The following is a 20,445-nucleotide window of genomic DNA, read 5'->3' on the forward strand; positions in this document are numbered from 1 at the left end:
CAACTGCAGTGAATGAAACACACACACACACACACACACACACACACACACACACACACACACACACACACACACACAACTTCCTCTTTTCTCCTGCCTGCAGACGCACAGGCCTCCTGGTCATGGGCGCGGAGAACGGTGAGCAGTACCCGCGTGTGAAGGATGTGCTGCAGCGGAACAAGGTGCCCACGGTGGTGCTGAAGAGGGAGGAGTTCAGCCAGCACATCCCCAACTTCAACCTGAGCAGCGGGGACGGGGCGCTCGTGGACACCACCGCCGGGGTGCTGTACGCAGACAAGGCCCTCGTGTCCATTCAGGTGAGCACCACTCACAGCGCCATCACTGCGCATCAGTACAGCACGGTGCACATCTGTAGTGTTACAGGTAAATGCCTTCAACCAAACTAAAATGCCCGTACAAAGCCCTCGTGTCCATTCAGGTGAGGACCACTGTAGTGTTACAGGTAAATGCCTGTACAACGCTAGGTGCACTAGTTACAGCCAGGTGAGATTTAGCAAAAGCAACATAAAAAGAACCTGAGCCCACCACATAACAGACAGGGGACTGGGGACTCATATCATATGAGATGAGTGTGTCTTTGATGGCTTTGCAAATCTAATTGGTTTAAATCAAGTCATGCATCAGGACATACAGTATACATATTATTTCAAAGCTTTTTGTATTATGATAGAGGATGACCACGTTAATGAACTGGCTCTACACCCTTTGGCGCACTTGGATATATTTCCCCAGCCTCTGAACAGAACATTAACAGTGTCAGGCCTCGTTTTAAACCTTGAACCTTAACGCCACTTGCTGTATCATGCCGACAATCTCAGCCTAACCCACTCAGGGGACCCAGACCAGGACTTTGGTCCATCACACTTTATCATTAAACCCTGCTGCTTTTAACACCCATGTCTCACCCCATTACAACACAATACAGATTCTTGTATGTGTAAGCGACTAAGCGCAGGGTTGATTTTCAAAAAGCACATTGTGTTACTGAGTGAAGGTGTCATCTTTGTTCAGATCCTGTTCAGACATTCAGATCCCTCAAAATAACTCAAGCCAATCAAGTCGGATGCGGTCTGGCACAGTCTGATTGGGCACACACTCCCATGGGCTTGTCTTCTTTATAAATGTGTTTGCAATGTTTCCGGTTCAAACCGCCTCTGAGCTGAGTAGATAATTCATTTACTAATCTCTGTTTCTGGTTCATGTAGGGTCATCTGACTCTTACGCTTTGTTGATAACTTTTTCACAGCAGTGGACATGTCTTCAGTCATTTAACTTGTTTGTATCACGATTATGTGTCTACCTGTGCTTCCTTCATCAGAGGCTGTTTCAGTCACTTGGCGGGGTGATCAAAGATGGGCAAAAAGTGACTGGCATCACGCCAGGTGCGGTTGTCACGGTGACGACAGCCTCTGGGGCGTACCAGACGAGGAGCCTGGTGATCACGGCAGGGCCGTGGGCCAACACGCTGCTCTCCCACACTGGACTGGAGCTGCCGCTGCAGGTGCAGCCTGAACACCTGACGCTACCACCACCACTAACACATGGCCTCACACTCTCTCAGCTAGACTCGTCTTACACACACACACACACAAACAGACTTGCTACTTACACACACACACACACACACATATACAGACTTTCTACCCACACGCGCACACACCCACACACACATACAATGTAGTGTATACCAGGTCGTTTAGTTAAAAGTGTATTGTGAATGCAGCAATTGTGGGAGGCTACTTCTGTGATTTGCTTTTGGTTCGGGTTTGTTTGTACAAAGCTGGGGGGATCACAGAGGAAAGGCCTGCCTGTAGTTCCTGGGACCATTTCATCGTGGCAAATACATGTAAGATCTGCCTGAGGGTCTTGGGCAAAATTTCACTTCCGCCTCCTCCTCCTCCTCCTCCTCCTCCTTTTTTCCTGGACAGGTAGTGAAGATCAACGTGTGCTACTGGCGGGAGAAGGTTCCGGGCTCGTATGACGTCCAGAAGCGCTTCCCCTGCTTCATCCAGCTGGAGAGCCAGGAGGCGGACCAGCACATCTACGGCCTGCCGTCCAATGAGTACCCAGGACTGATGAAGGTGAGGCGGCCTGATTGGCCGAGGAGGGTGGCTGTGCGGGATTGAGAGGAGCGTAGGGCCTTGGGGCTCCATTTGCAGGATGAGAGAATGATTCATGTGGATTTGTTCTTGCATGTGCATTACACTGCTGATTCCGCTCCCTGCTGACGGACACGCTGAGGTTAAGAGCAGCTTTTAAGTGCACCTCTGAAAACTAAAAAAGAGCTTTCTTTCCTTTTCCCCAGTTGTTGTTGTCGTTGGTGTGGCCAGCTTTGATAGTTTATTTATTGGCACCTGCACAGGTGTGCTACCACATCGGTAAGGAGACGGACCCGGACGAGCGCGACCGGCAGACGGACCAGAGTGACATCGCCATCCTGCAGCGCTTCGTCGCCCGCTGCATGCCCGGCCTGGTGCCCGTGCCCGCCGTGGTGGAGAGCTGCATGTACACCGTGAGTCATGGGTGCCCGTCACCGTGGTGCCCAGTGCCCTCTCAACCAGAACGCACTGGTCCCACACGCCACGTGCTGCACACATACAGTACAGTACCATACAGTACAGTACCATACAGTACACATACAGTACCTCACTGCCTGAGCTTTTCCTTCAGCCAAAAGTGTCCTTAAAACGAGGTGATCCAGGCTGTTTCTTGCCATAAAGGGTGAAACCAGAGGTGGGGGTGGGTCTGTTTATTAACTCAACATTAAGAGTTATTTTTGGAATTTTGACAGATGACACCGGACAGTGACTTTGTCCTGGACCGCCACCCGACTTACAGGAATATTGTCATCGGCGCTGGATTCTCAGGTCAGTCCAGGTGCTCATGATGGTGAGCTGCTGTCTACATACTGTATGCCCTAAAGCTCCTTACCGTACTCCCACGGCACCCAAAGCAAACACACACACACACACACCAATTTGAGGGCTGGGAGTGTGGTAATAGAACTAGACTACATTATAGGCATTCATAGACGTGTGAGGATTTGGTCTCCCAGTTTGAAGTGACCCAAATCCGATTTTTTGCTCTCATGTGGCACGTATCCGATCTGTGCCACGACAGTGTAAACAGTAAAAAAAACTCTTCAGTAAAAAATCTTATCAGATCGGATACAGACCCCTTTCCTATGTGATATTTGTTCATGCGTCTACAGTCTAAAGAGACAAATCGGATATTCCAGTGCAATGTGTCCCACACGTCATTAATCTGTGACATTTGTCATGGCCATAGCCGGCGGCAACTCGCACCCACCTCCTTTCGTGGACCCAAATCTCCCTTTCAATTGAGGTGGCAGCAATAATTGCAGCCTAAGCGTATTCTGATATGATTTCCCGTTTCTTCCTTCTCTGTTTTAGAATTTTGGTAATATCAAGAGGACGTTGCAGGGTTTTGAATGCAAAGAGCAGACCTAATTCTGTCGCATCCATTCTGGAACAGCAAGTGTTTGTTTTCAGATGCAGCCAATTAGTTAATAAGTCGATGTACAGTAGACATGCATTATAGGTATTGTGTGACTGAAATTGTTAACCAGTGTTGAAATAAAATGTGTGAATGTGTTTTCTGTGTTAACTGGTGCAGTGCCCGTAGGCTACAAATAATGTTTTCCAATAAACGTTTAGCCCATGCGCATGCGGGCCATTTCAAGTGTCTGGCAAATGTAAACACACATGATCGGATTAGGGTCACTGGCGAAAGTAGCCTAGATGTAAACATGCAATCAAACAAATCGGATATGAGCACAATATCGGAATTGAGCATATCCGATCTGCAGTCTAAACGCAGCCTAAGTCGGCCCTTCATGTCACTTCCCTTTTAGGTCACGGCTTTAAGTTCGGCCCCGTCATCGGCAAGATCCTGTACGACCTGAGCCAGGGACAGCTGCCCTCCCACGACCTCTCCCCGTTCAAGATCAGCCGCTTCCAGGTGCCCTCAAAGTCCGCACTGTAGGCTCCTGTTGACCACTCTCCAAGGGACCAATGCCATGCATCAAGCGTCATGGACTACTGAATCAATGGACTTCAATGCTCATCAACAGTCTCCTTCATGCTGAGAGGAGATCGCAACTGCCATAGTTAGCGTCTGAATCATGTCCTATGGCCTGTACAGATTTCACGATTTCAGCCCGATTTTGCCACGATTGTGTCCTGGCCGACAAATTTCCATTGTCGTATCCGAATATTCAAAGTCAGGAACGATGTTCGAAGGAGGAAGCGTCCTGTAATGTGACATATTCAACGACCCACGATTGTGAAGGAGCCTAGTACCAGGCAGCTCAAATGACATGCGTTCGTACTACGTATTCTATGATTGTGTGCCCAGTCATCTGGGACTGAGGCAATCAAGCTGAAAGTGCACTCAGTGTGGTTTTTATATAAGGCTTCTGCTACACCCTCAACCCCTACCTTGACATGGGGTAGGGAGGGGGTGAAAATAAAGAGCATTGGTAAAAATCATCAGCATCAACTTTGTCTCTGTGTTGCCACTGTCCTGTTCTGCTCACTTGCTGCTGGCCCGTAGGCTACTATTTGCCACCACCTACCACTAATTGTGCACAATTCACAGGTAATCATCTGGTCAAGATGCTTGGTGTGTATGAATACTTCATTGTGATTCTGGAGGACCACTTGCCACATATTAAACGCTATAGACAAAATGTGACCAATGTACAGAGCAACCCGATGCATGCAGATGTATTTACAGAAGTCTAGTTGGCAACATCGAGATGATTCATGATTTACTGAGATACACTCATGCATCTAGGAGTGCGAGTTAGGTTGTTGTGGGGGTGGAGTGGCCCCCGGGGACCAAACAAGAAATTTCCATCTACAGGGGCTACATGCCCACTAGGTTTCATGTGCCCCAGTGTTACAGTGTCCCGTTCGTTGAATCGCGAATCGTTGACCAAAAATTCAGGAAGGAGATGACATGAAAAACATACTAGCGGCGGTCATAATAACAAACCAAATGTCAATCACTTGTCAATCATCTCAATGTTTTATCCTGATTCACTTCATGTACTGTGCGTATCAGAACAGAAAGGCCAATTCTGGGTTTTAATTGTTATATGTTTAGCTGCTTTATTTAAAATAATGAGACTTACAGATCATTGAAAGGACTCTCTAAATTACCCTCAATTACAAGTTATTTACAGTAAATACATAATTGGCCTTCAATCAGAACATAAAACATTATACAGAAATTAAATTATATACTCATTATCTGTCATAAAAGTGTGAACACGTTCAAGTGCATTCAAATTAGTGTAGTTTTAATAAAAGGTTTTCAAGACATTTTGATGTTTAATTTCAATTTCAATCTTGTCGAATAAGTAATCTGTTTGTAACAATGTCAGTCCATGCAACAATCGTCTGATATCCATTTATATATAGTGTTTTAATTAATCGCAGTGTTTTTGAGTCATGACCAAAACAGGAGACAACTGTAACTAGTCCTCTGACTCAGAAAAGGGCACCCTTCTCACCTTCATGGAAAATTTCCTCTGTGAATAACAGTGCCCTTTGATGAACTCAACTCCTTTGAATGTTTATATTTCAGTAATATGACGTTCAATTCATTAGATATAGGTATCGTTTTGAAGGTTGATTATGCCCTTTCGTGAAAACTTAAAAACTATCATTTTGAAAATTTGAACAATGTGACTGATTTTGCTGTGGAGGGTCACATATACTGTTTTAATCACAGTGTTTTTGAGTCATGACCAAAACAGGAGACAACTGTAACTAGTCTACTGACTCAGAAAAGGGCACCCTTCTCACCTTCATGGAAAATTTCCTCTGGGAATAACGGTGCCCTTTCCATCCACTCCAAAACACCCCATCTGTGACTCCGTTGTGGCGGTCCCTATGTTTGTATTCACCGTTGGGATTGGCATAAGCGCCAGCGTGATACCAAAACCCTCCCCGGAAAGTCACTGCACAGTTGCCCCTGGAGTAGGGATCCTGGTCCTTATCAAAGGTGGAGAACTTCTGCCCATTATGGTAGATTAGAGAATTACCTGAAAGTAGAGTTTGTTTTTATTCAAATGAAAAAAGTGTGTGCTCTGTGTACTGTTAGAGGAAAAAACATACATACATAGAGTCTTTAAAGTGGGGTCATTTACGAGATACATTGTTGGTTCCATTAGTGCACTAAGCCATTCGCCTGATAGCGCTAACTCGACAAAGGGAAAAAACGTCTGGGAGAGGATTTGGCTCGAGGTCATGGTGCAAAAAACCCTAGTGTGAAATTACTCCGAACCATCCCTTTGTCCTGAGGGCACAGCACCATGTAACATATCCCATCCACATATAACATAAGACTATATCCATTTTGAAGCCCATATCTGAAGACAGGTTGGACTTACCTGCGCCACCATCAATGAAGTCAAATACATGTAGTCTGTACCCATCTGACTCAGGTCCTAGAAAGAAGGAGCCGTACAGAGCATAGACAGTCCCCCCCTCCCAGTCCTCCATGTCCACCCTCAGCTCATACTTCATCCCATGTGTGAGCAGAAAAATGTTCTGGAGACCTGTGGTGATGGAGAAACAGTGTTGGAGCAAACATCAAGTGACTGACAACAGAGATGTCTCAAGTTAGCAATAGCATCAGTAGTTGTATTGTATACCCAGCCAGTACTCTCCACTCTTGTCTCCAAAGCCCCTCTTGTAATCATCCCAGTTCCTGTAGAAGTCCACCTTGCCGTTTATTCTTCTCTGGATCACCTGAAATATAAGGGAATGTGATCATTGGAAGAATGTGGACCATGTTCACAGACACCCTTATCAAAGGGTCTTAGGATTCCAATCAGATTCCAATCAGATTTTGGAACCAATAGGATCCTACAGGATAAGATTTACAATCCAATAAGATTTGAAACAGATTTTGTTCTTGTTTTTTGGATTCCTAAATCCTATAGGTTTGTTGCTATTGGAATCCTAGGATCCTAGCATGTACAATGAGTCAGACGTCCACTCACCGTCCACCTCCCCCCTTCATGGCTTTCGTTCTCACGGTAACCCATATGACAGTACACCTCCATGGGTGAGTCCTTTCCTACTGGGTAGATGGTGTAGACGCCATTGTGAATCGATACGTTGAAGAATACGTCTTCGCAGTCGATAGGCAGGAGGTCCTGATCGAGTGGGTGAGACTGCACCAGCCAGGGAAGCAGCAAAGCAAAGGACCAGCAAAGCTGCAAGGTTTTGGGGGAGATAAATGTTGGAGAAATGGCTGAGCACTGCCAGGGCTTCTGTGAATTAGCCATGTTTGATCTTAGCTTACCATGATGCTGTAGCCTACGCTGTGATCACTGTGAAGTTCATACATGAACCTGGGTATTCAAGACTGTATTCAAATCAAATTAGGAGTTTAAATGCTAGTCACCAAACACCATTAACAATTAAAACAGTATGGGTCATAAATCACACTAATTGTGTTGCCATTACTGTGTTTTTCTTAATAATCTCACCTTTGTTTGTGTCGCAGATCCAGTGGCTCACCGCTTCCCTTATGTAATGCAGAGATGATAACAGGAGGGACGTGCGTTTACCTAACTTTGTCCAATTGAAAGCAGCACAACTGGTTTTAGTACATAGTCAGGATATTTGTGATTATCAAACACAAGATGTCTTTGTGAGATACTGTAGGCTACTGGGTTTATGGACGCTTGCTTGAGTGAGAGTGGCTGTGTGCTGCGCAGCGTGCACAGGTTTCCTGATTTGGGTTGCCAGGTTAAAGGGTTGAAATTGAAATAGAGGAAGCCATGTGTATAGCCTAGGTGTAGGCTATTTAATACACAAAGTGGCAACGTGGGACATGTCAGACTAACAGACACAATAAATGGATCCATTATTTTGTGAAGTTTAATGGATGCAAATCACTGGAGTTTTCTGAAAGAAACAACAAAACTGAGGGTGCCTGGAGATAACCTTGACATCGGGGAAACCCAAGGACAAATGAGAGTGTTGGCAGGTGTGATGCGGATGCCGTCACCCCATGTTTGTCCCCATGTTCAAGTTAAAGGAACACTTCACCGTTTTTTCATATTAAACTACGTTATTCCCCTAATTAAGACGAGTTGATACATACCTCTCTCGTTTCATTGTGTGCACTCACTGGCTCTGCATGGCGCGCGTTGCAACTTTGATAGCACTTAGCTCGCCCAATGCATTCATTACAATCCAGAGATGAAGTTAGAAGCGATCAAACACCTCCATGTTTTCCCTATTAAAATACAGTTACGCGAGTAGTCACACGACCAAGTATGGTGACAAAAAAATAAAACGTGGTGCATTTCTAAGCAGGTAAGAGGGATAACTATATTGTGTGGTGCAGTAATATCTTCACTCTTGCACTTTCAGTTTCACTTTGGAGTGAGGATATTACTGCGCAGAGTCTAAGTGCTCCCAATATTATTCCACCACACAATATATAGTCTGTATAAGTGAGTGTAGAGAGAGCGCTCACCAGCTCAGCAGCCTGGCTGGCAGAGCAGAGGAAAAGCCTCTCATTGATGCTCAGAAAGGAGACGGCCCTGGCATCCATCTTGAGCTGCTCCCTCACTGGAGTGGGATAAAGTACAGACATTTAAAATCTCAGTAACTAACAAACCTCTTCAACAAAATGAAATAGAAAGGTAAGTCAGCTAGTTGGACAGTGTTTGATCATTTGTTCCTAGCTCCAGATCAGTTGGAACAGAAAGGTAATATAACTTGTTCTTTTTCAACAAAGTGTTTGATCATTTGCTCTTACCTCCAGAGGACGTCACCCTCACCAGCATGCTGTCTCCAGCTGGGGTTAAGGATGCCATGACATCCTCGACAGAGGCGTGGAGGGGCATCCTCACAGACACAAAGCTGTGGTCATGCCTGTAGACCATAAGCAGCACTGCAAAGAATAAAATAGTCTCTAAGGTTCATTCATTTACTTTCTTACCATGTAATGGGAGCAGCATAGTTTACTTCATACACAGAGGAATCAGTAGGTTCAGTGGTCAGGCATAACAATACTAGGTACACACCTTTGTCCTTAATCCTGATTGGCTGGGTTGTTTGATGACGCTTGTGCCAAACCAGGGACTGATCAAGTTGACGTCCCTGAAAGAAATCATGAATCATTGATCGTCATAGGGCAGATGTCATAAGTTATCTTGACTCTTTACACCATAGAGTTAAATGAGGTGCGTCACTGTAGCAACTATAGTGTACTTTAAGAAGACTCAAAAGTAGTTTTAAAACATTTCAGAATATTGTGAATACTTCAATTACCCTATTTGAGGGCTGATTCTTCGCCCATTGTCCATTGTTCAGCCTGGAAAAGTATTTGATATGATTATTATAATGACAACATTACAGAATGATTTACTGTATATAGATCAGTGTTTCTCAACCGGGGTGCCGCGGCACCCTGGGGTGCCTTGTGGCCTCCTCAGGGGTGCCGCAGAAACGTGTCTGACACTAGGCTAATCAAATAATAAAAAAAAAAGCATAATTTTGGAATCTTTCCTCTAGTCTAGCTTTATCACGTAGATAAGTAAATTGCGGCCACACATCAGAGAAAATAGATATTTCTTTCTAACCCTGAAGCTGCAATCCGTAGCCTGTATGACGTCTATAAATTGGTTACTTTTGTTTACAGCGTGCGATATCGGATGAGTTGTCAAGTCATAGCGTTATTGTGTAGCGGTTAATTAGCAACATGGACAGGTTTTTGAAAATAATATCTGAACCTGGGCCCTCAACATCATCTCCTCTTCATTGTGTGGTTATTCAGTGAAGGAGGTAGAGACCGTCAGCAAGGGCTTTGGTTTGCTGCAGATATTGACAAATGCGGCCGTGCTGTCTGCTGTGCATGCGGAAGAGTGTACTGTTTTTACACCGGGAGTATGGAGGAGGCTAACCAGCAGCATGTTAGAAAGATGCAAAACTGTTAAGTGCCATTAGGGCGCTTTATACACGTAATACTTCTCTCGATCATCACTGGCAAGTGCAGAATTTTTCCGCGATTGCATTCATATGGTGTGGTTCCAACATTACGGCCAAATGACTCGGTCAGCAGCAGGAAAAGAACATTGCGAAAATACACGTCTGTCTGAAAACGGCCCGAGAAACGTCAGTATGATGACAATTATGCTACCTCACGTTCGGATTCAAGTACAGAGAGCGCCCTAGAGCTGTGGACCAGGAGCTACGTGTGTGTCTGTCATCCATTCCTGCGAGAATAGAGCGGCTGTATGCATCCTTGCAGGCCCAAGTCTCTCACTGAGTGTAAGTCACACTCCTGTGTGTGTGTGTGTGTGTGTGCGTGCGCGCGCGTTCACCTATGAGTTTAAAAAAAGTTTGGGGTGCCTTGAGATTTTTCAATCGTGTAAAGGGTGCCGCGACTGAAAAAAGGTTGAGAAACACTGATATAGATTATTACACATCTTTCAGTTCACAATGTTACAGATTTATTAACATTATTACACATCTATCAGGGGCTAAAGGAAGTGGTATGATGCTCCTCCGTGCAAATTCCGGGCATCGAAGACACGTGTGTGTGTGTGTGTGTGTGTGTGTGTGTGTGTGTGTGTGCGTGCGTGCGTGCACATGTTACTCACAAAATGGGTCTCCTTGTCCTGATGTAATCTCTAAGCATGCGGAGAAGTGCATAGCCCTTCACCTGTTTTGACAGCTTCTGTTTTAAGAAAGCAAAAAAGCAAATAATGTAAAGAGCAATAACTTATCTCAGAACTTTTAGGAAAACCTGAAATACCTGCCCCCTTCCTGATTGCTTCATTTCAGTTAATTAGATCAGTTTTTGTCATAAATACTGTATACTTTCTTGTGGTTTATTGCCCCTATGTACCATTCAATGATCAATTTAAATGCTATCATGAAAAGAGGACGAAACTGTATGCATAAATGTTCAGAAGTGATTTACAAAATGTAATTTGATAGCCTACAATTTCGAGCAAATTGTTAATGATTGTTAAGGAGAAAAGAAAAAAAACTTTAATTTGAAATTGTTCATGCAATACACTTACACAGCCCTCACGGCACACTGTTTGGTATTACACATACTCACTGGGTCAAACAAACATCATTACCTCCAAGAAGAGAACCACAGCTTGGTTGTCCAGCAGGAGAAGGCATACAGTGCCACCCAGTGGACGATCAGCATCACTACTCTCTCTTTGACCTGCACCAGCCCAGTGTCCACTGATTGCTCAGAATTGAGAGTGAAATGATTGTTAAGGAAGTGTGACCTCTAACTTAACCAACACTACTCTTGTTTTCCTTTCAGAAACACAGAACACCTTAAGCATATATGGAAGTTCTATAGTGCAGCAGTTTAATACATATGTCAAAAATATTTCTGTTACTACAACGGCCGTCGGTCAGTCAGTGGCAGTTGTTCTACAAGGATATTAGTTCAGCAGGGCAGTGCACAGCTCTTCAGATGTCATGAATACATGATATGTGAGCGTGAAACTGCACACAAATGGATCTGCAGAAAAAAAACAGCAAAACAACTCCCATAATCACTCTATAAACACTTTTTTATTTTTGTCACATAAAAATCAGAGCAATTTTAGCCATCTACAATGAAATTGGAATATTTCTCTGAGTTTCACACCAGCTGCCTTCAAAGAGGAAGTGACTTACCCATCTGGTCATCTAGAGTGGCCAGGGTCATTGAGAAAAGAAGAGAGTGAGAATTTTGTCAGGTGTCCCCGACTTCACCAACATGACAAAGACAACAGGTGTCATGCAAGGCACAGACAGAGGACCATAGAACACATGGCTTGGATTAAAGTGATCAGGCTATTTTTGGTCACTGAATTGAATAGCTATGTCATTCATCAGATTAGTAGTTATTAGTTCCCTCACACCAGAGCTTTTGCTTGGATTGTTTGTAAAATGATTTGTCATGGCTAGGTTTGCCCAGGCAGAGTACTCACTTATTACTGCATGAAGCAGGTTCTGGTGCACCTGGAGCAAACACCTGTTTGGAACTCCTGTTTAGGATGAGTGCTGGTTCGCCCTTCTCCTCAACATGCACCGTGTTTGCATTCACATCCTTCAATACACCCAGTGTGTGAGGACATACAAATATTCTCAACTCAACCCAAAGAAATATTCATCAACAAAAACCAAACCACAGGTGGCCATCTACAGGCCAGTTGGTGTACAGTCACTATAAGCCCTTACACTCTCAGTTTCTGTTTCCCCATGTTCGATTCCGCTATGACTGGCATATGAGGAACTACAAGTAGGAACCGAGGAATTAGAGTAGCCTAGCCTCAACTGACCCGAAGAGCGTTCACCAGCCAGTAAGCAAGCCGCCAGTAGCTCTTGAAGAGGTAAGTTTGCAATAGTTAACGTATTTCATTATGTGGGTAGACGAAAATAATGTGTGTAGGCCTAGTGTGTAGGCTAATGTGCCTACATAGTATGCAATATTTCATATTCAGAATTTATCATGACTTTATAGTATATGTCTATCCATAGTATACACGTGCGCTAACTCATTGACGTGCGGGTAGACTAGGTCCACTATGTTTAATCCTACATTTTAATATTTTAGAGAGGTTCAGAGTGTATTCTACAGTCTGCTTATGGTTATTTTGAGTCAGTATTGTTTTGACAGGACTGTTTATGGTGTGTGTCTACATAGACCATTTCCGCAGACGCACTAAATCGGCGCAAAGACATGGCGACTGACACATCACTGCCCAGCCTGGAGGATGAGCTCACATGCAGCATCTGCATGTGTATTTTTGAAAGCCCCGTTACACTCCCCTGTGGTCATAACTTCTGTCAGGGCTGTTTGGATGTGGCCTGGAAAGAAAATGTCCCCCTGGCATGTCCTCACTGCAGGCACACATACTCCAGCAAACCCGAGCTGAAGAAAAACACTGTCCTAAGTGCCATTGTTGAAACCATCAAAACATCTTCATCGGAGTCGGACTATTCCAAAGATGTACCAGTCAAGCAGGAAACAGATGTTGTCAAATGTGATACCTGCATTGAGGTAAAAGCATTTAAGACCTGCCTTACATGCATGGCCTCATTCTGTGAAGAACATCTGAAGCCGCACGAGGAAAATCCCGTTTTCCGCGCGCACCAACTGACCGACCCGTTAGGAGACCTGCAGGAACGGATTTGCCAGGACCATTGCAAGATCAAAGAGTTCTTCTGCAATCAACATGAGTGCAGTATCTGCAGCACCTGTCTGCAGGCGCACCGAGATTGCGACTACACCACCCCACAGGAAAGACGAGAACAGAAAGAGGTCTGTCAAGTTACTGTCATTAATGTGTTTCTTACCGTGTTGAAGGAGGCAGTAAAAGCCCAGTGAAATACCCCTCAGGGTAAGCCCATAACACAGCCTATAGAGCCTACAAGATTTTTGATTCTCACATGGTACTGCGGGACATAAGATACAATTTATAAAAGAGATGTTTATTTAGACAATACACTCAACTTAGGACAGCCACTCAAATAAAGACTAAATATCTGAATCGTCAATATATGGAAATAAGTAACTGTATGCTCATATATTGCAAGGCTTAAGGGCTACACAATGAATAACAAAAAAAGTAATGATCAACGTGATGGTTGTGTTTCTCTGTTCCTTGCTAGTCTGAGATAAGTGGTATGTTGACTTTGCTTGAGAGAAAGATCGACAAGAACAACATCGTTATCGCCCAAATGAGGCAGCAGGAGTTGGAGCTACAGGTAAGAGTGCACTGACCACACATGTATCAGATTAGATTCAGCTTTATTGTCGTTGCACAAGTTAGGACAACTAGTTCAATATTATATGGTGTCTAATCACTCAGAAATATGCACTTTATTTTTTTCATGATTTGCATACTGCATTCTGTGTTTTATGTATTTTTTGTGCACCGCTATAAAGAAAAAAACACTTCTTAATGACAGAATGCAATATGATCATATGCAATATGATCATATAAAGTGCATTGTTTTTTTATTTTAAAGATATGTTTTTGGGCTTTTATGCCTTTAATCAGACAAGACAGTGTAGGGTGACAGGAAACGAGTGGGAGAGAGAATAGGGTGGGATCCGGAAAGGACCACGGGGCGGGAATCGAACCCGGGTCGCCAGCGTGCGGTGCAGGTGCCCCAGCCAGTCGCACCACGACTGGGGCCAGTGCATTGTTGAGGTGCATGTGTTCAAAATCCACCTGCCAGAAAAGTGTGAGATTCTTTTTTTTAGGATGATGCGGTTGCTCGTAAGAAGATGGTGAACACAAAGTATCAGCTCATGAGGGATCTGATCGACAGGGACGAGCAAGATGCTTTGAGAGCCGTGGATAAGGAATTGGAGAGTGGTCAGACCAAGCTCCAGTCTCTAACAAAGATGTTTGGTCAGAATGTGGAGAAGATGAGCCACGCCAAAGTGGAGCTCAGTGACCTTCTGTCAAGAGTGGATTCCATGTCCTTCCTGCAGGTAGGTGTGGAGTCAAGAAATGATACGCAGTAATGATCAGGAAACACTAGAATATAGTCATGAAAATGTGCATTGTGTAGATACTGAACTGAACTGAAGGTCTGATGTTGAAATGACCTCTGATCCTGTAATCACCCCCCTCCCACCCCCATGACAGTTTTCAGTGCTCTTTCATGGCATCTCATCTTTGTTTCTGACAGGCTTCAGTCCAACTGCCCTTCAACGCCAAATTTGACCCTTACTGCCCCCGTATGAACACAGACTCTGAAGCTGTGACAGCCTATCAGTCCTCTGCGGTTGCTGTGAAGCAGCTACTGGACAAAATTCTGAGTGTACCAGCAGAAAACCGCATCTCACTTCTGGCAGGTATGTGTGTCTGTATGTTTGAGCATACAAGTCTATTTCTGACAGCAATTGACAACATGTTCTTAATGCCTAATCATTATAATATTCCATTTTGCAGCTTTTGAGAAGGTTCCTGACAAAGGTGAAATACATTCCCTCATACCTTTTCCTAAATCTATTGATAGCACCGTTGACAAAGAGCCTGCTGCATACCACTGTAGCATTATTCATTTGAAGATCCAAACAGATCTACATTTGTTTGGGTCTAGATTTTACATCATGCTCAGCCTTTTCAGTTGTCTTCTTCCTTACCTTCACAGGTGACATCTTAGAAGTCTCCTCTCCAGCACCTGAGGTGGCCTGTCAAAAGTGTGAGTTCTCCGTCTGTCTTTCTCTTTCCTTATAGACGTAGAACTGACACTGAAATGGCTTTCAGTTATATGTAGCTATGATAGCTATTTTTCCAGAAATGTTATTTTGATAGAGTGTAGCTTATTGCCTCTTATAGTAGTCTAGGTTGAAACTATAGGCAATGTCATGTTGACATTGCTCTGCTGAGTATCACCAGAGATGGTTGATTAAGCTGAAGTATCTTTGGTAACACACATTAAGGTCTCAAGACTCATACTAGACCTTAGAAGTCTAAGTGTTGCTCAGGCTTTCCCTTTTCCCCCTCAGTAATCTCAGATGCTCGTCAGGTCCGAGAAATGGCCACTCCAACAATGCCAGAGCTGCCCCAGGAGAGGAGTGAGTCCTTCCTTGCTTTTATGAACTTAGAACTTTAAATGAAATGTTTTTCAGCTCAGTTATATGGAGATTCATTTGAATACTACAGGACTCATTAACTAGGTTAATAACCATTACATTATCGTTGATATTGTATAATAATAATAGTAACATAAATAATAATAACAACAATAATAACAAGTTCATTGTATATAGCGCCTTTCTCAAACCCAAGGTTGCTTTACATAGTAAATATAATATGATATTTGAATTTATTTGAAGTCCTATATCTCTGTCTGTACGGACTCTGTCCTTCCCCTCAGATTACAGCCCTGGTTACAACCGGACTCCTGGGCCGGTGTATTACCACCCCCCACCCCCTCAGGTGGTGCATGTTGTGCACTTTCAACCTGCTCAGAATCCAGGTGGACAGAAAACTCATCCAACTCATCCACGTATGTCATGAACAGAAAGCCACCGTAGCCTACAAATGTGCGCACACGGCGAGGAGCCTGGGAATATGGATTAGTATGAGTAGCCATAGCTAATGTAAACCTGGTGCGGCATTATAATGTGAAGCAAGAAGACAGTTTCAATGAATAAGGCTACATCCACCATAGGTCGGACAAGAGGTGTCGCCAGCCGATTTTGCTTCAGCCCAGAATGTTTCGAGTGTAGCCCCAAACATAATTTTCAAATTTGACTAACATGAAACCATTGAGATGAGATGGACGTATTGAAATTTTGAGATGAGACCAATTTATCAAACATACAGTACAAGCAGGTCACAGGTGTCCTTTCACTCTCCTTCATGCCGATCTAACTTGAATGTGCCTTCATCATAAAACAGTAAAAAACAGCCAGCTCCAGGGTTGGACATGCCTGTTATTGTTTGCATCTGCTTTATGGACACCATAAAGGCACCAAGGACAAGGAAGTGGACTAGTCATTGTGTTTGTTCTGGTCATTTACAAGTCCAGGTTGGTTATCAGCCTGCCCTGCACTCAGTAGCCTACAGTTTGGAGCTGACCAATAGTGCTGGCCTGCACCAAATGGCATTGTCACCCTGTAACCTAATGGAATTAGTTTGCCATGTGTCCTCTGTGTAATCATACATACTTTAGGCCATGCTACCTGTAGCCATAGTTGTGATAGGGTTAAACCTTCTGTGACCTGTTGTGATTAAACATAGTTATGTTGTCCTACGCCTGATTTATTCCTTATTATTTCAGACAAGAAGCCAGACACCAGCAAAGGGCAAAAGAAAGCAGAAAGTAAGTTTTGGACGTTTTGATTATTAGTTGTTTTGCATTTGATGTCTCACTCATTGGTCACTCATGGTTCTTAAATGGCTTTTCTTTTTGGATATTTTGCAGAATCAGAGCACCACCATCGTGACAAAGGTACTGTAGGTCTGGAAATCTGCTCTCTGAGGTGTAAAATAACATTTACATGACATCACGTTTAGTCATTTGGCAGATACTTTTATCCCAGCCTGAATTGACATGTTGGCCACACCAGTAATCCACCAGTCAGCACCACTGACAGCTCATCCATCCATTTCAACTAAAAATTGTGGAGCAATATAGCAGAGAAGAATGCATTGCGGTGTCGTTTAATGCCCTTTGCATCAATTGGGTTCTAAGGATTAAAGCATGTCAACCTAGCAACCACCATAGCAACCAGCATGGCAACAGCTTTATTAGGCATGGCAACCACCTTATGTTCCCTAGCAACAATCTAGTAACCAGCATAGCAGCCAACAAGATTACCCTAGAAAGCAGCATAGGAACCACTTTTTTGGCATAGCAACCTCCGTATGTACCCTAGCAACCATCTTAATTACCCTAGCAACAACCTAGCAACCACCACTACAGTGTCAACCTAGCAACTAACATAGCAACCAACATCATTACCTCAGCAACCAACATAGTAACCACCTTATTTTTGCATAGGAACCACCATAATGTTCCCTAGCAATACCCTGGCAACAACCTTAACTACCCTAGCAACAACCACCATAGCAACCAACAAGATTACCCAAGCAACTGCTGTTTTTGGCATAGCAACCATCATATGTACCCTAGCCACACCATGAGCTGTTGGATTTGCCAATGAAATGACAATAAACAGAATAGAAACAGGAGATATTTTCTGGAAACACCAAATGTCATTCTCACCTGTAACCTAATGGAATTAGTTTGTCATGTGGCCTCTGTGTAATTAATTCTATATACTTTAGGCCATGCTAGCTATAATAGCTGTAGCTATAATTTTGATAAGATTAAACCTTGTGTGTCCTTACCATAAATTGAAAAAATCAAGTTTCTGTCTTCATATTAATAGGTTTTTTACAATGTCCTAAGTCTACAAGGATTATTCCTTATTTACTATTTCAGACAAGAAGCCAGACGCCAGCAAAGGGCAAAAGAAAGCAGAAAGTAAGTTTTGGACGTTTTGATTATTAATTGTTTTACATGTCTCTCACTCATTGCTTATTCAAAATGGCTTCTCTGTTTCGACATTTTGCAGAATCAGAACACCACCATCATGACAAAGGTAGGTCTATAAATCTGTTAGTCATTTGGCAGACATTTTTATCCCGAATTGACATGTTGGCCATACCAGTAATTCACCAGTCAGCAGCACTGACAGACAAACAGGCTGGACCCATGGCCACCGATGGATGCCTTGTTTCCATTGTAATCTCACATAATCGAGGCTGTGATGATTTGTCTTCCAGGTAGAATTGTGTTGCCATAGCAGACCATGAGATTTCTATCTAATTGATACAGTATGTGTTTCCTGTTACTGCCCCTAGACCATGGGAAGAAGACGCCCAAACCGACCCCTTCAGGGAAGCCGCCTACTCAGTCCTCTGGATCCTCAGGGAAGCCGCCTACTAAGTCCTCTGGGTCTTCTCGGCCAGCTAGTGCACCTACTAAGTCCTCTGGATCTTCTCGGCCAGCGAGTGCGCCATCTCGGCGTGGAAAATGACAGGCTAGGCTCACATGATGGTCACTCTCAGTCATGGTTCTCTCCCATCACAGCTGAGCGGATTCAGCCAAGTACTTCTGAAATGTGTGCAGGCTTTGCTTTGGCAATGTATATAATATGAAAGAAGGTACTGTAGTGCCCTTATTCAGGAGGGATGGCAATCTGCAGCAAGCCTATTTATCAGTTGTTTAATCACATAAGAGAGGTTTCTGCAAGCCATATCAATGGGCCCTAATCATTGGCTAGATACAAATGCTGTGAGCAGCGTCTAATATTTTCAATATCAATGCAGAGAACATACATATAATATTCTTGCTTTTGCAAGATAGATAATAGATGTAGAAAAATTAATTTAATTAAAAATTGTGTGATGTAACAATGTCTATAATATGTTTTGCTAGATACAGTATGTGATCACTAAAAACAATTTAGACTGGATTATCTAGGACTTATATTATTATGTGTTCATTGTTTGGGTTTCTGCATGCTTTTGTGAGAAACGTTTTTTAAATAATTAAGACAGTAGTTACATTGTTGAAGTTGTTTTATGTTTGTCTTGTTCTGAGGGCCAGTTACATCTGGTGCAAGGTCTGTTTGCTCATGTGACCCTGTTCCACAGTGACTAATACGTTTACTGTCAATCTTGAGGTCATACTAGCTGTCCTTTGGATCAGTTCTGTCCATGGACCAGATCTTGACATTCTCCTGTCTCAATTAATAGGAAGCCCACATAATAGAGATCAGTCATTTGAAACATGACATCCCTTGACTCACTGCCTGAAGTGAGTGCACCCATTGCTGTTTTCCGTGGTAAGGCTTCAGCCAAAGACCCACATTAACCCTCTCTGCATCAGCAGTTGCTGCACATACTGTTGTACAACACAACACCAAGCTCACTGCCAGGAACAGTGAGTAGGTTTTCCAGCAGGCTTGTGCACAATTCCGAATTTTAGAATTGGCCTCCATTCAGTTCATGAATTGGAATTTGAATTGAATTGGCCCCACCCCACAGGAAGTTGAATTGGAATTGGAATTGGAATGACAGGAAGTGGAATTCAATTCATGGCAATTCAAAACAATTCCAGTCACATAACAGGAAGAATGTCTTGAATCTCACATACATTCAGTTTTGGGAAGGTTACTTTGAATATGTAACTGATAACTGTTTTCAATTATAAGTTGTGTGTTTGTTGCATCATATCTGACATATTTTGTGAAACTTCATTGTTTAACACTACCCTTAAATTATGTATATGAATTTCTTTGAATTTCATTTAATTTCAATTCTTTCCTTTAATTCAAATTCAAATTGTAATTCTGCATCCTGTTTTTGACCTCAATTCAAATTCAATTCAAACTCAAGAATTGAATTGGAATTTAGGAGTCATTCTCAACTCAATTCTGAATTTTGCACAAGGCTGTTTTCCAGGAATGCTGTGTTTGTGTTGGCTGATCTGACAGGCCTGCTCCCAGGAGAGGAGACTGCAGCTCTGAGCTGATGTGTCTTATTCAGTAGGCTACAGATCTGGTGCGACGAGAGGGACACTGAATGAAGCTGCATAGATGTAAGCAAAAGGACTTGTTCTGCTCCTCTTAGGCTCTTTCTTGTTTTCCTGCTTTAATTGACAGTGTGGCTCACTCTGTAATGGACGATTAAACATAGGCTATTATTAAAACATACTCTGAGTAGTTGAGTGTGTCTGTTCATGTTAGGTCTGATTCTCATGTAATGATGATCTAAAAGAGCTGACAGACGTTGTGTCTGATTCACACAGTTCAACAGAGGCTTTGCTCTCCTGTGGAGCACCATCAGTTTCACAGTTCATACTTGTTCAGATT

At 43.4% G+C, this 20,445-nt stretch overlaps 3 protein-coding genes across 6 annotated transcripts in view; 2 read left to right on the plus strand and 1 right to left on the minus strand.

Annotated features, from left to right (window-relative positions):
• The window catches only part of LOC134094196 (peroxisomal sarcosine oxidase-like), a 284,404-nt gene that overhangs the window by 1,080 nt on the left and 262,879 nt on the right, over positions 1-20,445 (plus strand). Inside the window, exons 3-8 of one of the 2 annotated variants that reach the window (XR_009940430.1) lie at positions 104-317; positions 1,340-1,522; positions 1,950-2,102; positions 2,384-2,533; positions 2,813-2,888; positions 3,896-4,326. Coding sequence is in view for 1 of the 2 variants with exons in the window: in XM_062547630.1 (XP_062403614.1) it covers positions 104-317; positions 1,340-1,522; positions 1,950-2,102; positions 2,384-2,533; positions 2,813-2,888; positions 3,896-4,026 (907 nt within the window). In the remaining variant the exon portion in view is untranslated. Of the gene's footprint in view, positions 1-103; positions 318-1,339; positions 1,523-1,949; positions 2,103-2,383; positions 2,534-2,812; positions 2,889-3,895; positions 4,621-20,445 lie in introns of those variants that run through there. The other variant, XM_062547630.1, reaches the window with a different exon arrangement.
• LOC134094096 (microfibril-associated glycoprotein 4-like) lies at positions 5,132-7,720 on the minus strand. Its single transcript, XM_062547485.1, has 6 exons — positions 7,550-7,720; positions 7,363-7,425; positions 7,058-7,273; positions 6,707-6,803; positions 6,443-6,610; positions 5,132-6,094 (listed from the first exon to the last, which is right to left on the minus strand). Exons 2-6 carry the CDS (start codon positions 7,405-7,407, stop codon positions 5,820-5,822), a joined length of 801 nt encoding a protein of 266 aa, XP_062403469.1. The 5' UTR covers positions 7,408-7,425; positions 7,550-7,720; the 3' UTR covers positions 5,132-5,819.
• Positions 12,343-20,286, plus strand: LOC134094179 (E3 ubiquitin/ISG15 ligase TRIM25-like). Of its 3 annotated transcripts, none has more exons than XM_062547609.1 (14): positions 12,343-12,424; positions 12,739-13,356; positions 13,707-13,802; positions 14,305-14,538; positions 14,739-14,904; positions 15,002-15,025; positions 15,204-15,254; positions 15,562-15,630; positions 15,933-16,064; positions 16,842-16,883; positions 16,986-17,012; positions 18,009-18,050; positions 18,142-18,168; positions 18,431-20,286. In XM_062547609.1, exons 2-14 carry the CDS (start codon positions 12,775-12,777, stop codon positions 18,604-18,606), a joined length of 1,668 nt encoding a protein of 555 aa, XP_062403593.1. In that variant the 5' UTR covers positions 12,343-12,424; positions 12,739-12,774; the 3' UTR covers positions 18,607-20,286. The 3 variants fall into 3 exon arrangements, with proteins under 3 accessions (XP_062403593.1, XP_062403584.1, XP_062403602.1); XM_062547600.1 differs by having other exon boundaries at positions 12,394-12,424; positions 12,712-13,356; XM_062547618.1 differs by having other exon boundaries at positions 12,394-12,424; positions 12,712-13,356; positions 15,933-16,034.

This window comes from Sardina pilchardus, chromosome 1 (genome assembly GCF_963854185.1).
Source record: "Sardina pilchardus chromosome 1, fSarPil1.1, whole genome shotgun sequence".
In the NCBI taxonomy this organism is placed as follows: Eukaryota; Metazoa; Chordata; class Actinopteri; order Clupeiformes; family Clupeidae; genus Sardina; species Sardina pilchardus.

Excerpts from the sequence above, each read along its gene's own strand:
- LOC134094096 (XM_062547485.1), bottom strand. The coding sequence starts at position 7,407 with ATGTATGAACTTCACAGTGATCACAGCGTAGGCTACAGCATCATG. Across the intron at positions 6,611-6,706 it reads GAGTGGAGAGTACTGGCTGG|GTCTCCAGAACATTTTTCTG; the intron begins GTATACAATACA and ends CCATCACCACAG. Across the intron at positions 6,095-6,442 it reads CTTCATTGATGGTGGCGCAG|GTAATTCTCTAATCTACCAT; the intron begins GTAAGTCCAACC and ends CTCTACTTTCAG.
- LOC134094179 (XM_062547609.1), top strand. The coding sequence starts at position 12,775 with ATGGCGACTGACACATCACTGCCCAGCCTGGAGGATGAGCTCACATGC. Across the intron at positions 16,065-16,841 it reads AACTCATCCAACTCATCCAC|ACAAGAAGCCAGACACCAGC; the intron begins GTATGTCATGAA and ends TTATTATTTCAG. Across the intron at positions 16,884-16,985 it reads AGGGCAAAAGAAAGCAGAAA|AATCAGAGCACCACCATCGT; the intron begins GTAAGTTTTGGA and ends GATATTTTGCAG.